The sequence below is a fragment of the Larus michahellis genome, chromosome 3, assembly GCF_964199755.1.
Source record: "Larus michahellis chromosome 3, bLarMic1.1, whole genome shotgun sequence".
NCBI classification, from domain to species: Eukaryota; Metazoa; Chordata; class Aves; order Charadriiformes; family Laridae; genus Larus; species Larus michahellis.
This window is the reverse complement of record NC_133898.1, coordinates 46,607,260-46,620,742: the sequence shown is the minus strand read 5'-3', so window position 1 is coordinate 46,620,742 and position 13,483 is coordinate 46,607,260. Positions and strand designations below refer to the sequence as shown.

General features: G+C 37.2%; 1 protein-coding gene across 1 annotated transcript in view; it reads left to right on the top strand.

Moving 5' to 3' along the window:
• Positions 1-12,858, top strand: part of WDR64 (WD repeat domain 64) — a 73,707-nt gene extending 60,849 nt beyond the window's left edge. The window contains exons 18-27 of the mRNA XM_074579360.1: positions 876-969; positions 2,376-2,418; positions 3,731-3,864; positions 5,253-5,358; positions 7,043-7,104; positions 7,500-7,609; positions 8,391-8,579; positions 10,607-10,706; positions 11,731-11,811; positions 12,742-12,858. Of these exons, the coding sequence (XP_074435461.1) occupies positions 876-969; positions 2,376-2,418; positions 3,731-3,864; positions 5,253-5,358; positions 7,043-7,104; positions 7,500-7,609; positions 8,391-8,579; positions 10,607-10,706; positions 11,731-11,811; positions 12,742-12,858 (1,036 nt within the window). The remainder of the gene's footprint in view (positions 1-875; positions 970-2,375; positions 2,419-3,730; positions 3,865-5,252; positions 5,359-7,042; positions 7,105-7,499; positions 7,610-8,390; positions 8,580-10,606; positions 10,707-11,730; positions 11,812-12,741) is intronic.
• The last annotated feature ends 625 nt before the right edge of the window (positions 12,859-13,483 follow it).

Sequence of the window (13,483 nt, the reverse complement as noted above, 5' to 3'; positions counted from 1 at the left end):
AGGAGTAATGGTTTTAAACTAAAAGAGGGTAGATTTAGACTTAGATATAAAGAAGAAATTCTTTACTATGAGGGTGGTGAAACACTGGAACAGGTTGCCCAGAGAGGTGGTAGATGCCCCATCCCTGGAAACATTCAAGGTCAGGTTGGATGGGGCTCTGGGCAGCCTGATGTAGTTGAAGATGTCCCTCCTCATTGCAGAGGGGTTGGACTAGATGGCCTTTAAAGGTCCCTTCCAACCCAAACTATTCTACGATTCTATTGTTCTAAGTGGGCTACCCTAGATGCACACATTCTATGTGGGTTTTACATTAACCCAGTTATTCAGATACTCTTGTCAAAAACAGAGCAGTTGTGACACTGGTGTAAGTTATGTGGCAAGAACCTCTCATTAGCGCAGTCAGAACTTGTCTTGACTCAGAAACACAAATATTGAAGGCCACATCCAAATTTTTTTCCTGAGATTCTTCCACAGAATCCTGTTTCTGAGCATTATCTTAAAAGATTGAAAATAAGTTTCTGTAATTAGTTGAAAATCACTTGCAGAGCAAAGTACTGTGTAAAATGAAAGAGAACAAGCCATTGGCATTGACTTTTTCCCCATCACTTCTTGAGAATGAACACCACTGTTAATTTTGGTTTGCTATGTATTTAATTTGCTCAAAACTCCTGACAGGAAAGGCTGGCTGTGTAATATGTAAATATTACCTAGTCACTTGGATAAATTTCTAAAACACTGACAACCCTTAGTCTAATAAGTCTAATCAATTCAGGCACTATTTTATTATGCTTTATTACACTGGATGATGTTGATTTCCAGATAGCAAACAGTATCTACAAGAATGTCAGGGATCTTCAATAATTTCTTTCACACAGGAAAATTAGTTCCCTGCCCTCTACTACTGCTACCATGAGGCGTGGTATTAGGGTCATTCCGGAGCACAAGAGCAGTTCTTTGAACCTATGTAAGGTAGGTATCGTGGCTTCGTGGATCTGGTAGCATTCAAAACAAATTTCTGGTTTCATTTTGGTTTTGGTTTTAAAATCCTGTAGCTTACTAAAATCCCTCCATAAAGCCACGCACAAAACCAAGTATCAGTTACAGAGAAATGAACTTTGTTCACGTAAGCTGAATGAGGTGGGGAATTAAGAATACATTCTGTCAGGCAGCCGGCTCTGTGATACATGTAATAGCTGACTATCAAAGTGTTTGACAGATGCTTATCACTAGCAATTCTGACTTTCAAATGGGGTTATAGAAGAACTCAATGGGGAAGGTAAAATAGACAGTCATGAAGTACTTGAATAAAAGTGGAACCGCGTCTACATTGCAGCCACACTTGCTTAGATACATTGCTTTCAAATGACAGCATGATGACTTTTTTTTAATTTATCATCAAGATGCCAGTGTCTCAATCTGTGAACTTTTTGCTAAGGATAGCATTATGATTTTTGTGACACTTTTTGTCCTTTTATGCCAGAAGAACATGCCATATCTGCAAAGCAACAAATAGCAAGTAGCCAAAAAGAGGAAAAAAACGCTACCTCTCCAATTCTTTCCAGCATTTGGTTCACCAGAGCATGGCACTTTCATAGATTCCCAAGTAGATACAGGCCTAACTGTCATCCACAAACTAAAATATACACATCTTGTGCTATGCAGTCGTTAGAATAACAAAATGAACAGACGTTTTCAGCACTTAATAAGATCCTCATAAGCCCAACACACCAAGCCTTACAGAAAAATAGGTGAGATGAGATTGAAGTGGTCCTTCCTCTTCTAAGATACCTCAAATACTCATCACTGCTTAGTTTTTCCTGCCTTATTTGACTTGGCAATTTTTGAGGCCAGTATACCGACTACTGTCAGCCTTGTGGATCCTCAGAAGCCTATATAGTAAGGCGCAAATGAAAGACTATGACAATTCTCATACTGAAGATGAAGATGTGAGTAAATGTTATTGCTGTTTATGCAGTTTTTTTCATCTTTGTTCAAGGCAGTAACAAGCCTATATGCATGTTCTGAATTAAACTCTATAAGGAAGAGATCTAGGTTGTATTCACATGACTGTAAGTGATCGACTTTGCTTGTCCTAAGAAATTAATACCATTCAGACAAATTTACCTTTAGCGTGCTCCTGAATTTCAATTAATTTCATTTGGGATTTGTTCATCTGTGATTTTGATTCTCTTCAGATTAAATACTTCTTGTTTTCACTCAGTGCTGTCCCAGACTGAATGGAAACTGGGGGAATATTTGAATCCTTCAATTTAAAAAAAATTAAGTTCTTAAAATAATTCCAATTAGAAAACTGTGCTGTAGTTACACCCAACTTCTATTTTCTAATTTTGTTATGTTTTATTCCTTGCTTTTAGGAAAATATGAAAAGTGATGAAATTAATATTCAAATAACAACAGGTATGGAAAGATGTTGTTTTTCATTCTCTTTGTTGTTGATGCATGAGTTCTGCCCAGATTACTACAGAAATTGAGTTTGTTAGTTTGTTTTGCAAACTGTGTTTAGATTAATTGGGATACCATTGGTGTGTGGATGACACCTCCACGTCTTTTGCTCAGCCCTGATTTGCATTTATTTCCCAAAAGCCAGGCCAGGATGCAGGATATGCAAGGGCTTAATTGCTGATTTTTCTAAATAGAAGTGATGCTGAAGACCTTTCAGAATTTAAGAATGTCAATTATACACACTTCTCTTCTGCATACATATTTGAGCAATGAATTATTGAAATTATAGAGCAAGAGCCAACTTGAGTCAAGTAGGAGTGAATGGCCTCACAGACAAAATCTTCAAGAGCAGATGGAATTTCAGAAGGAAAGATCTTCCCTGTAGTAGATAACCTAAAATAACAGAAACAGCAGAGAGCCAAGTGCTTAAGAGTTAAAGCTGTGCAAATGGAGTCAGTGAATTTGCAAGAAGTAAATCCTCTAGATTCTTCACAATCCTTTATACATCCTCTGCTGGAAAGCAGAATTTCCCAATTACAATAAATTTGATCATCTGAAACGTGGATTCAAGCTGAATTTATTTTGCAAAGAAAACATGCCCTGAAATCAGAATATCGCTAAGCCTTGTAGCTGCTCAACGAAAGAGACACTCATGTTAGGTCCTGCATCCACTGAATGTCCATTTCACTGAGGACCTTCTTGGGACCTACCCCCCACCACCACCACAGCATCTCCACCTCTGCGGAATTCACAGCAGGAACTCAAAAAAGGTTCTCTGTGACCACCACCATGCATTTAGCAAAAGGTTTGAACTGAATAAGTAACTATGGAAATGTATGATTCCAAAATTGTTAAGTGTCATTTAGTTCATTGCTGAGTTTATAGTAATCTTTAGAAGCTTCCTGCAGAGGCTGCAGAACTGCCTCTCAGCTGTCCTGATGACCACTGTCTTGCACTCCTCCACTCTCACTGGTGCTTGCAGTTTCTGTAAAATCTTTTGCTGTACTTTATATATAAGAGCATATAAATAAGGATCCACCACAACATGGAGCAATAGTTCTGGCTGGTTTAGATAAGATCATGAAGGTTGTTCTAATTTCTTTTCAGTTGTCTTTTATCCATAGCTGTAATGTTTTCAGAGTAACACCATCTTGATGATAGTGTTTATTTTCAAATTTACTTTTTTTCTGATGTTATGTAATTTCTGTGCATTCAAAAGCAGTACTAAAAGTTGTTGAGGAAATGTATGATGATTTGTGTTCCAAAGCAGAAGACACAGCTAAGCATAAGAATATCCAATACTTGAAGATGAATGTACAGTTATCCAAAGATGTGGCAGGACACTCACCAGTACTAGCTTCTGCTCATGAAAATGGCTGTATCTGCCTATGGAGTATCCAGGTAACTATCTGAATGTCTTTGGGATGGGACTGTACCCTTGAGAAGGCAATTCTACTAATCTCTGGAAACTTTAAAAACTTGCTTTTTAACTAGCGATTGCAGCAGCAGATATTTTATTGCATTTTTTGGTTAATAGTTTCTTCCATGACACAAGTTAGTTCTGCTTTAATAACTGTAGCAGAGAGTAATGGCAAGTGGAAAATCAAGGAACATGATCTGAAATAATTATAACAAAAACTGATGGTAAAGTTACATGGAAGTCTAGAGGTTAATTTTTCACCCACATCACTTACCTTTTAAGAAAGGATGATAGGCAAGGGTTCTGCTCTCAGAAGAAGAGAAATATGTCTGGAACATTGCACAAGCCGGCTAGCACTAGTAGGGCTACAAATTAGGAGACAACAGTATCCTGACACATAGTGTCTACACCTATAATCAGCTTGTAAAGCCAGTCATGCAACAGAATACCAATGGCTTAGTTGTCATATCACCTCAGACCTATGAGACTCTATTCCATAAAGCACGTTACTCTAAGCAAGAGATAAAAAGTAAATACAGAAAGAAGGGGGAGTACCATGATATGGTGAGGTAATATTGGCCATTGTGGCAGACAGTGATCACAGTATGTCAGCCATATAAGGCTTAAACAGGAATGTCAGCAAAGGCAAGTCACAGGGAGAATTTTTCAGAAAGATGATAAGGTAGCTCTGCAGATGTTTTATGCAAAAATAGAATATGATGGTAAATGTCCCCAGATACAGTAGTTGTGGACTTTGTTGGATTTTGTTGTCTTCACTGCTGATACATTAGTGTGCTTAGATTCCTGTAGGAATACGCAAGTTCAGATGATGGTGATACCATCACTGACATGATTGTCATCATCATTACATGTATCACACAGCCAAGATTCTCCTTATCTGCAAGACTTTCTCCCTCACCTCCTCCCAAACTTGAAGAGACCGTAAGGGAGAAAGTCTATTGATGGTTGCTTGAAAAATATAACAAGTTGGTGAAGGAGACATCATGGGCCAATTTGCAGCAAGAAAAGACATTCGGGTAGCAAATGAGATGCATACTGACGATATTTCACAGCAAATGAGAGAGAAGTGGTATAGTAGGGGTATGTACATATAAACTATGAATTGCTTGAAGAGGGAAATAGCTTGTTCTTTTGATGTAGAAGAGATGGGAATCCAGAACAATACATCCCAGCTATCTTGATCATTGAGTAGATTAGGAAAATACTTTTTTAGCTCATTTCTGAATAGATATGAACTGAGTAATGCTGAACAGATCAAATCAATGGCACTCAACTTCTGATGCACTGATTTATTTTTTTTTCATGTAGGTATTATAAAGTGAAATATATGTTTATTTATTTATTGTAGGGAAACTTAGTGAAAGAACTTTTGCCATTTTCAAAATATCCTTCAGTTCCTCTGACAGCACTATGTACAGATGTCTCCACTAAAATGCTTTTGGCAGGCAGTAAGGGTGAGTAAACATGTTAGTCATTCTGTTCAGGACACTTTGCAGGACCAAAAAACAGCATGCTGTAGATGTGCCAGAAACATGGCAACGAAGGTCCAAATGCTGGTGGACTTTTTCCATCAAAGCCATAATTAAATAATTTTAAAAGGTATTTTCTGGTATGAGAGGATGGTAGATTAAAGCTTAGCATTACATTAATAGCATTATCAGTAGAATTGTTTTCACAAAAGACATTACAATTTTCTTTATTCACAAGCTCTGCATATATTTTTCATCTGAATTACTGTATTAATAGCAAGGTCAAAGATTACTGCTAAGAACAAGCAAAGATTTCATATCCAGGGTAATAAAACTAAATAAAAAAAACTGCAACTGTGGTTGTACCAAGAGCCGTGATTCAGACACTGTTAGGGAGTGCACAGTAATGGCTTCAGCAGTACACTGCTATATAAGGAAAGAAAGTACTTGTGGTCTGTGCTAGTGGATCATTGTTAGACTGTTAATTTCACACCAAATCTGGCTTTCATTTGGCAGAAAGTCCAAGAGTTTATCTGCTGTCTGATTCTCCTCTAAACCTTTAGAATCATTCTGTCAATTTTCCTCTTCTGCATCTGTCATATGAGATTTTTGTCCTTTAATGTGTCACTTTTCTTCTAAAAAGTACCTACTAGAACTGCTTCCTGCCAGCTTCCTGCTCTTTTGCTGTCAGAAGTTGGATGGAGCAAGGTTTTTTTGCCCATTTGTTTCAAAACTGAGCAGTAGTTTGACATTAATGCTGAAAATGAAGAGGAGTTTCCACTCCTCATTGATTCAAATCAGTAAATGAGTTCAGGAAGGCAGCATGCACTGAACAGGATTGTAATTAGTTGTGGAAAAGTATCCAGCCTGTAACCTATTCATCTGATACTCTCCCTGTGTCCTTTTGTGTTTGTGCCGATGTGTATTTGCTTTTCATGCTTTCCGCACCCTTCTATCTGCAGTGCTACTACCAACTTCTTGTTCTCATTACAGATTTTCCCTTGTTAGGAAAAGGTCAACTTCTCTGTCATCCTCCTTGCTTGCTTGCAAATGCACAGCCCCAGAAACCAGATGTGACTAGTATGAAAAGGTTCCCCTATCTAGTAGTAGTAATGAGAGATAAAAGGCAATGTCAGCAGGAAAGAGGGTGCCTAGGCAGGAAACTGAACAGTTGTGGGTCCTAAGGGAAATGGTTCTTTGATTCTAGTTTCACGTGAGTGCACTAAAAGGTTGTAAAACATTAAGCTTTCATTATGTATGCAATTAATCAAACTTTATCCATTTCACCATGACTGAAAAACAGTTTTCCGTAGGAAGCTCTCATACCTAGTTTGTGCAATAGATAACTGTCTTGACAAGATGATTCTTATTTTTTATTCATGTCATTTAAAGAAAAAACTTTGCGTTCTTTCCATTTCAAACCTACACAGTTAATGACAAATTGCTCACAAAGAGTATATATATTTCTTTGCATTTTAATGAATGGTCCATTATATTCTGCTTTGTGCTTGACAACGAGATAGTGACGTTCACCTTAAAATAACTTTCACCGACCTGTAATCTTTGCTTCATTCTGCCCAGTGTTTACCAAGAGCATATGGCAGCAACTAGTGATCGTGTAGCTCTATATGAAATTTATTGATGTTTCGCTTTTTCCTTTCTTAAACAGAGGGACATATTATGCGCTGGTGCATTGCCTCATTCTTAGAAGATCCACAAAATAGTAAAAATGTAAGGAAAAATCTGACAGATTTTCTTAACTTGAACAGTATACTGAGATAAGACAAATAGAGAAAAATGGATTCAGAGTTCTACAGGGACTAAAAATGTTTCCTGAACATAAAGGTCACGTCTTTTGCTTGAAATAACTTGATGCTGTGAAAAACAAGAAAAACATAAGTAAAACGCTTTTAGCATTATTCCATTGTGTTCAAAGAGGCTACATTAAAATTAATTTATCCATGTCCCCTGAGCGGTCTTTCTATGTCATTTGCAGGCTGTTTCATGGAGGGATTACTTTTTCACCTCTTAATTTTCAGAAAGCCATGCTGATAAATCCACTAAGCTTGCAACCTGGTGGCATACAGAACTGCCTGAAATGTGGTTATGTTCTTTTTTTCCCCCAGCAAATAAAGGAGGAGCTCTGCTGGAGGGCACACTCTACTGAAGTGGTTGACTTATTTCATGAAGAGGAGAAAGATGTGGTAGTGACAGCATCTACTGATGGTTCAGTCAGGTACAAAAATGACTAATACTTCTTATTGCTATGGCAATCAGTTGAACTATCTCCAAAGTTCCTCTTCTTGATGGACTTGTATATAGGCTAGAACTTAAATAAAATACAACATTGGGTGCATTTTCTGTTCTGCACCTGAAAGAACTAATTTTTTAATGTAATACTTCTCAGGAAGTCAAGACCTTTTGCAGAGTGTCATTTTCTTTCAGCAAGGTGATCTTGAACGCATAGGTAATGGCCCCATCACTTTAGAAATGACCTCTTGTTCTAGTTCTATTTTAGCTTTCAGTACTTGTTAAATTAACATGGGTGCTAAGCATTGCATCTAACCAATGCTTATGCAATTATACCATTGCAGTCTGAATATAGACAACTAATTTCTTCTTGGCTAACAAATACATTTGAAGTGATTTCTTTTGGGTTTTGGGGGGAATGAACAAGGAAATTTTGTTTAGGTCCTGAATTGGTGGCAGCACCTTACTATAGGAGCAATTCAGGATATTGGTGCCTTTACTCCTCAGATTCACATTTATGAAGATGAACTGTTTGTTTGTTTTCTGATTTTTACAACATCCTTCTGAGATTTTTTAACTCTCGAGTTACTTACATTATAAACAGTGAACTTCAATATCATTGACTTCTTTTATGACTATCATACTGAACTCTGGAATACCTCCACAAACTTGATAACGTGGACAGATATTTTGTCACTTTTGTTACACTTCTAAAAGTATCCATTTTTCCTTTCTGTCCTTTGGCACTGCTTCTACTATGTCTGTAGGCTCTGGCATGCCATGAACGGATACTATCTTGGTTACTTCGGACAAGCCAGGAAGTTTGAATTATCAGATATCAGTCGGTTGATTTTGCCTTGTGATGTTAATAACTTCCCTACTATAATTAAAGAGGAAAGCAAGCATATGGAAAAGAAAAAGAAGTCTGAATACCCTCTGATGCTGGACAGGGACAAGTAAGATCTCACGCATTTACATACCTGTATGACTGGGGGAACAGTTCTGAAATTATACTTAAAAAGTAGCTTTCACCTGGAGGTCAGAAAAAAATATTAGTATTTCCTAGAGGTTATTTGGAAAAATCCTTTTTAAAAATATTTTTACACAGCATGGATAAATATATTAACTGTTATGACTAGGTGACAGTCAGGATTAGGTGGTGTTCAGAATCTGAATTCAGCAATAGTGATGACTACATAATCGTCTCAGATTTTAGCTTAATTAGAGCCTGTATGGTATATACACTGTTCAGGTTAGCAGCCTGTTTCCCTTCCAGTTCCAGAAGCTGATATACTTCTGGGATCCCAAAACATTTATTGAAAAAGCTTAATGTGAATAGTTATAAGTCAAGCCAGAGAGCCTTGGCCCTCCAGCTGAAGTCATATTTCCAGTCCTGGTTCATTAACTAGTGGGTTGACCAAATGAACATCAATACTGAAGCAGGAATCTTTGGAGGCAACATGCACGTGGCCTTTAGTAACAAAGCAGTCCAAATCTGGGAAAAATTATTTCAGGGCTTGAAAACTCATGGATGCTTTAGTGATAAGGTTTCATATACCATGTGCATTTTTAGGCTGCCTTTTATGTTAACCAAAGTGCTTTTGGACAATGGGAAATCTCTAAGGTGCTTTACTGTTACCCCATTTAGGTCGGTATCCTGCTAACACTTGCTACTACACAGAGTTCTCACTAATGTGAATATTCCCACTGAAGTCAGAAGGGTAACTCATCAATAAAGAGAAGTACTTGGCTGTGTTTGAAGGACAAAAAAAAATTCTCCCTGTGGTCCTTTTGAATAGTCAGCAACTAGTTTGAACCCTCTGGAATCAAAGATACTATAATTAGGCCAGCTAACCTTAAAGAAACTGCATAAATTACATGCCTGCGTCAAACTGTGACTACTTTTTGAGGACCCTTCAAATATTTCAGTAAAGGAGAATGGCTAGCATACATTTAAAACACATTAATTAAACAGACAGGAAGCAAATGAGAACTTAACTGTGCAGAGAACTGAAAAAAAAAAAAAGGAGCCACACACTGCACAATAGAAAGTTTCAGTATTATCATTCTGTATAGTCTGTGTGCTCTCACCTTAAGAGTAACTTGATTCCTCTGGATTAACTGTGCCTAATAGCGTATTGGATAGCTAGTCAACCATCATCCAAAAGGCTGTGTTACTTAGGAATGCTAGGCTTTGTTCTTGACAGGATATAGGAGCTTCTCTTGGGTCAAATCAGTTATCTTCATGATGCTACTACAATTCGCTTATTGGATAGCTGTCATATAAGTCACTAAGATAATATTTTAAAATTTCATCTAACAAGTCAAGTTATAAACGGATATTACCCAAATGTGCATATACCTGTAAGGTACAAACCCAGCTGAATAGCATAGGTGCTTACAGTTTAAACAAGTGGCTCAGGTGATCTATTGAGAAATATCAGCAGGTAGATAGACCCATATAGAAAAATATGAGACCCATATAGGTCTCAGTTTCTCTCTGTAGTTTATAATTCCTTAGCTTTTGTTCTCTGATCTAATTTTTCTGATTATAAATGAAACTGTGTTAATCTACACTAACAGACACTCCACTCTCTACCATATCTTCTTGTGATTAACTTTGGAAACCAGATATATGACCAGAGGAAACCTTTGTTGTGAAAGTGGCATAGAGGAATTGTAGTCAGGACTGACAGAAATGCTGAAAAGCCATTATCAGAGAGCAAGTTAGCACACAGTTGTGGTAACTACTGTTTTTTATATTAACATTTCCAGCCTCCTAAAGATGACAAGCCAGTATCCAGGTTGACAAAGTGCTAGTGAAGTTCTTCATGACACCTGTAAAGGCCCTAATATAAATTATATTTTGAAGATATATGGAATAATTATCCTTTAAAATAATTTTATTTGGAGCCACCTAACAATGTTGCATTCAAAATTGCCATTTTGATAAGAGCATCATTTTTCTGTCTTGTATGTACAGGTGGAAGTCACTGATCAGATCACCTTCAGTTTTAAAAAAGCCTGAACATGTGGACATAATTCAGGACTTCAAGTTTTTCAAAGCTCTGGCTTCTCCAAAGGTAGCTAATATATATGACAAATTTGTTTCTGTTCTGTGCAACATATAGGAAATGTAATTGTATTTCTCATTTAGAAAATAGCCATTAATAACCCTCCATATCCTTCTCATTCAATGGACAAGCTAGAACAAAAAAATGCATAAATGGAGGGATCGAAGAAACCTCTCTGGTTTTTGTTCGTATTATTTCACATTTCCAAATGCCAGTTTAGAAGGAAGCACACACTAATTAACTTGTTTGCTTTGACATTATTAAAAACGCTAGAATTTTCACACACTCCAAACATAAATCCTAAAGGTCACTTGAAGGAAGTATGAAAATACTAGAACAGTGAATCTCTGGTTATACACAATAGTCCTTTCAGGCTCCCCATGAAGTCAGAAACAGGAGTTCTGAGTTAATTTAGATATCATTACGAATACTTTCTACAACTCTAACTGAAAAATGGTGGAGCCCCTCCATTGTTACTTGGCTTAGCCCTTAAAAGTCATGGGAATTAATAAAATTTTTTGTTGCATTTGGAAAATAGCCAGACTAACAGCCCTGTGATGAAGCAATGGTCTGGGAGGGAGTTCTTATTCCATTACCCCTTGGCTAGACTTTCACTGTGCTCTGATAGTATGCATCCACCCAACCTGACAGGTACCCTGAAAATTATTCCTTTATTGAGCTTATCCAAGGTGTTAATAGGTGAGAGAACTAAGCAAGTGTTTAAAAGTAGCGTTATCTTAGGTGATAAAAAGCATTTTGCTGTTAACTGTCTTGATTTTGTGTCCCTTGGGAAGCTGGAATTTTGCTGGTTATGCATTTTCTATAGCAGAAGAATGATCCCTCCTAATTTAAAAAAAAAAAGTTCAAAGGTAAAAAGAAAACCTGTGCATAAACCATAACGTCTCCACATAGTAATGATATACCTTTCTTCAGATAACATGAATGTTACCATGCAATTCAATAACAGAAGTAATGTCTTCATTACCTTTTGTCTTCAGCTAGTAATGCACTGACTTTGGCTTCCCTTGGTCAGATCCACAGACAACCTTTGGAAACTTTTGAGTCTGGAAACAGAGAGGCTGGTGCAGTATTTGGGTTTCTTCCTATATATGAGGTAAGCACAAGCGTTTTCTTTTCTACCTTTTGCAGTGGCATTCATACAGCAGAAGCCATTAACACTGTAAATTATTACAATCATGTACTCTGACATTCCATTGTTAACTGTCTGCTTTTTGATTTGCATTACTACCTATCCAACTCCATTCTCCATTTGGTGGAAGTTTGGGAAGCCAGATGAAGAGAACATGCCTCAAAGTGAGTATTCCAGACATTTACTTCTCCTGTTCAACCTCATGTCATTAACATTTTGCTGAAACTTGACTCTTTTAGACAGCCCAGAAACTATTGATTCCTATCCACACAAAGCTTTGGCTATTGTAAGTTAATACTGTTTTACGCGTACTATTGATTTGATTTATTGCAAGCTGTCTAGCAAGGCTTCCTAGGTTGTATGGAGAAAGACCAGAATGTCCACAGCCTCGTCTATCCCACCTATCATCGGATGGAAAGAACCAACCCTAGCAGAGGTGCTGATCTCACTCTATAGCGGGTACCTAGAGAACTAGCTTAAATGAGACTCCTAGCATCCAGATGGCTAGTTAGGTGGGATGAATAGGGTACTCTGCATTCAAATATATATGACTTAATGTTTGTGCATGCAGCATTACGGAATATCTCAGAAAACTCGGGAGCACACCATTCAAAGCGTCAGCAAATATGCTATTCTTCTGACCATTAATGTGCCTGGGAAACCTATGTTTTGTTTTCTTCCACAAGAAGAAAATAAAATACAGGAGTCTTGTGCCTTGGCAAGTTAGGAGCAACTAAACTGAAGTCAATGGCACTGAAATGGATTTACAATAAAATGAGATCAGACTTTTTCTGTGAGCTACATGCACAACAAATAATTTTTTTTTTACAAATGCTATCACAGTAGTTTGTTCACCTGAAAAGTTCTTGAAATTTTGCAATTTATTTTTCAAAGGTCTTCAGTGGAAGAAAGCTGAGATGTCCAGTCCCACTGGATGGACAATGGAGACGGGTTTCAGTGGAGAATAGGGTCAAGACAAATAAACATAGCATCCATCTTCAGGGAAGTTGATTGGCAGGTTCCTTATTTCAATTGGGTTTTTTTCTGCTTTTTTCTATTATATTTAAATCCATTTCATTATGAAGTAGAGCATATAGAAATCAAATCTTTACTTCTATTTCATTCCTTCATGCAGAGAATAAATTCTAATAAAGCCAGTGTATGATTATAACAAGACTCTCACAGAAAAGCCCATCTCACTCCACTTTTTTAATGGTCAAGAAGGAAAAGCAAGTTACTATGATTAACTGCTTAAAGATTCAGAACCATAAATCTGCAGAAGTTCTGCTAGCCATACAGACTTCTCTGAAGAACAAGAAATGTTATTCCAGAGGTACTGCTCTAACCTTTATCTCATGTTTCAGCAGCTGTGGTGTCCTTGGATAGGCAAAGAATTGATGGGATGTTCCATAGGTAGCCACAGTATCCTAGTCAAATGTCTTCTTCCAGAAATATTATTTCCTTGTTTATCATGTGGAGATAAGACAGAAGTAAGGTCAAGAACTAGGTTCAAATGATGAGAAACAGCCTGATTTAAAGATACCTGGATTTAGGTCACAGCATCATAGAACATGCCATGTTTAACTCTGCACTATGTTCAGCTGAGCTAACTTTATATTAATTAAACATAATTACA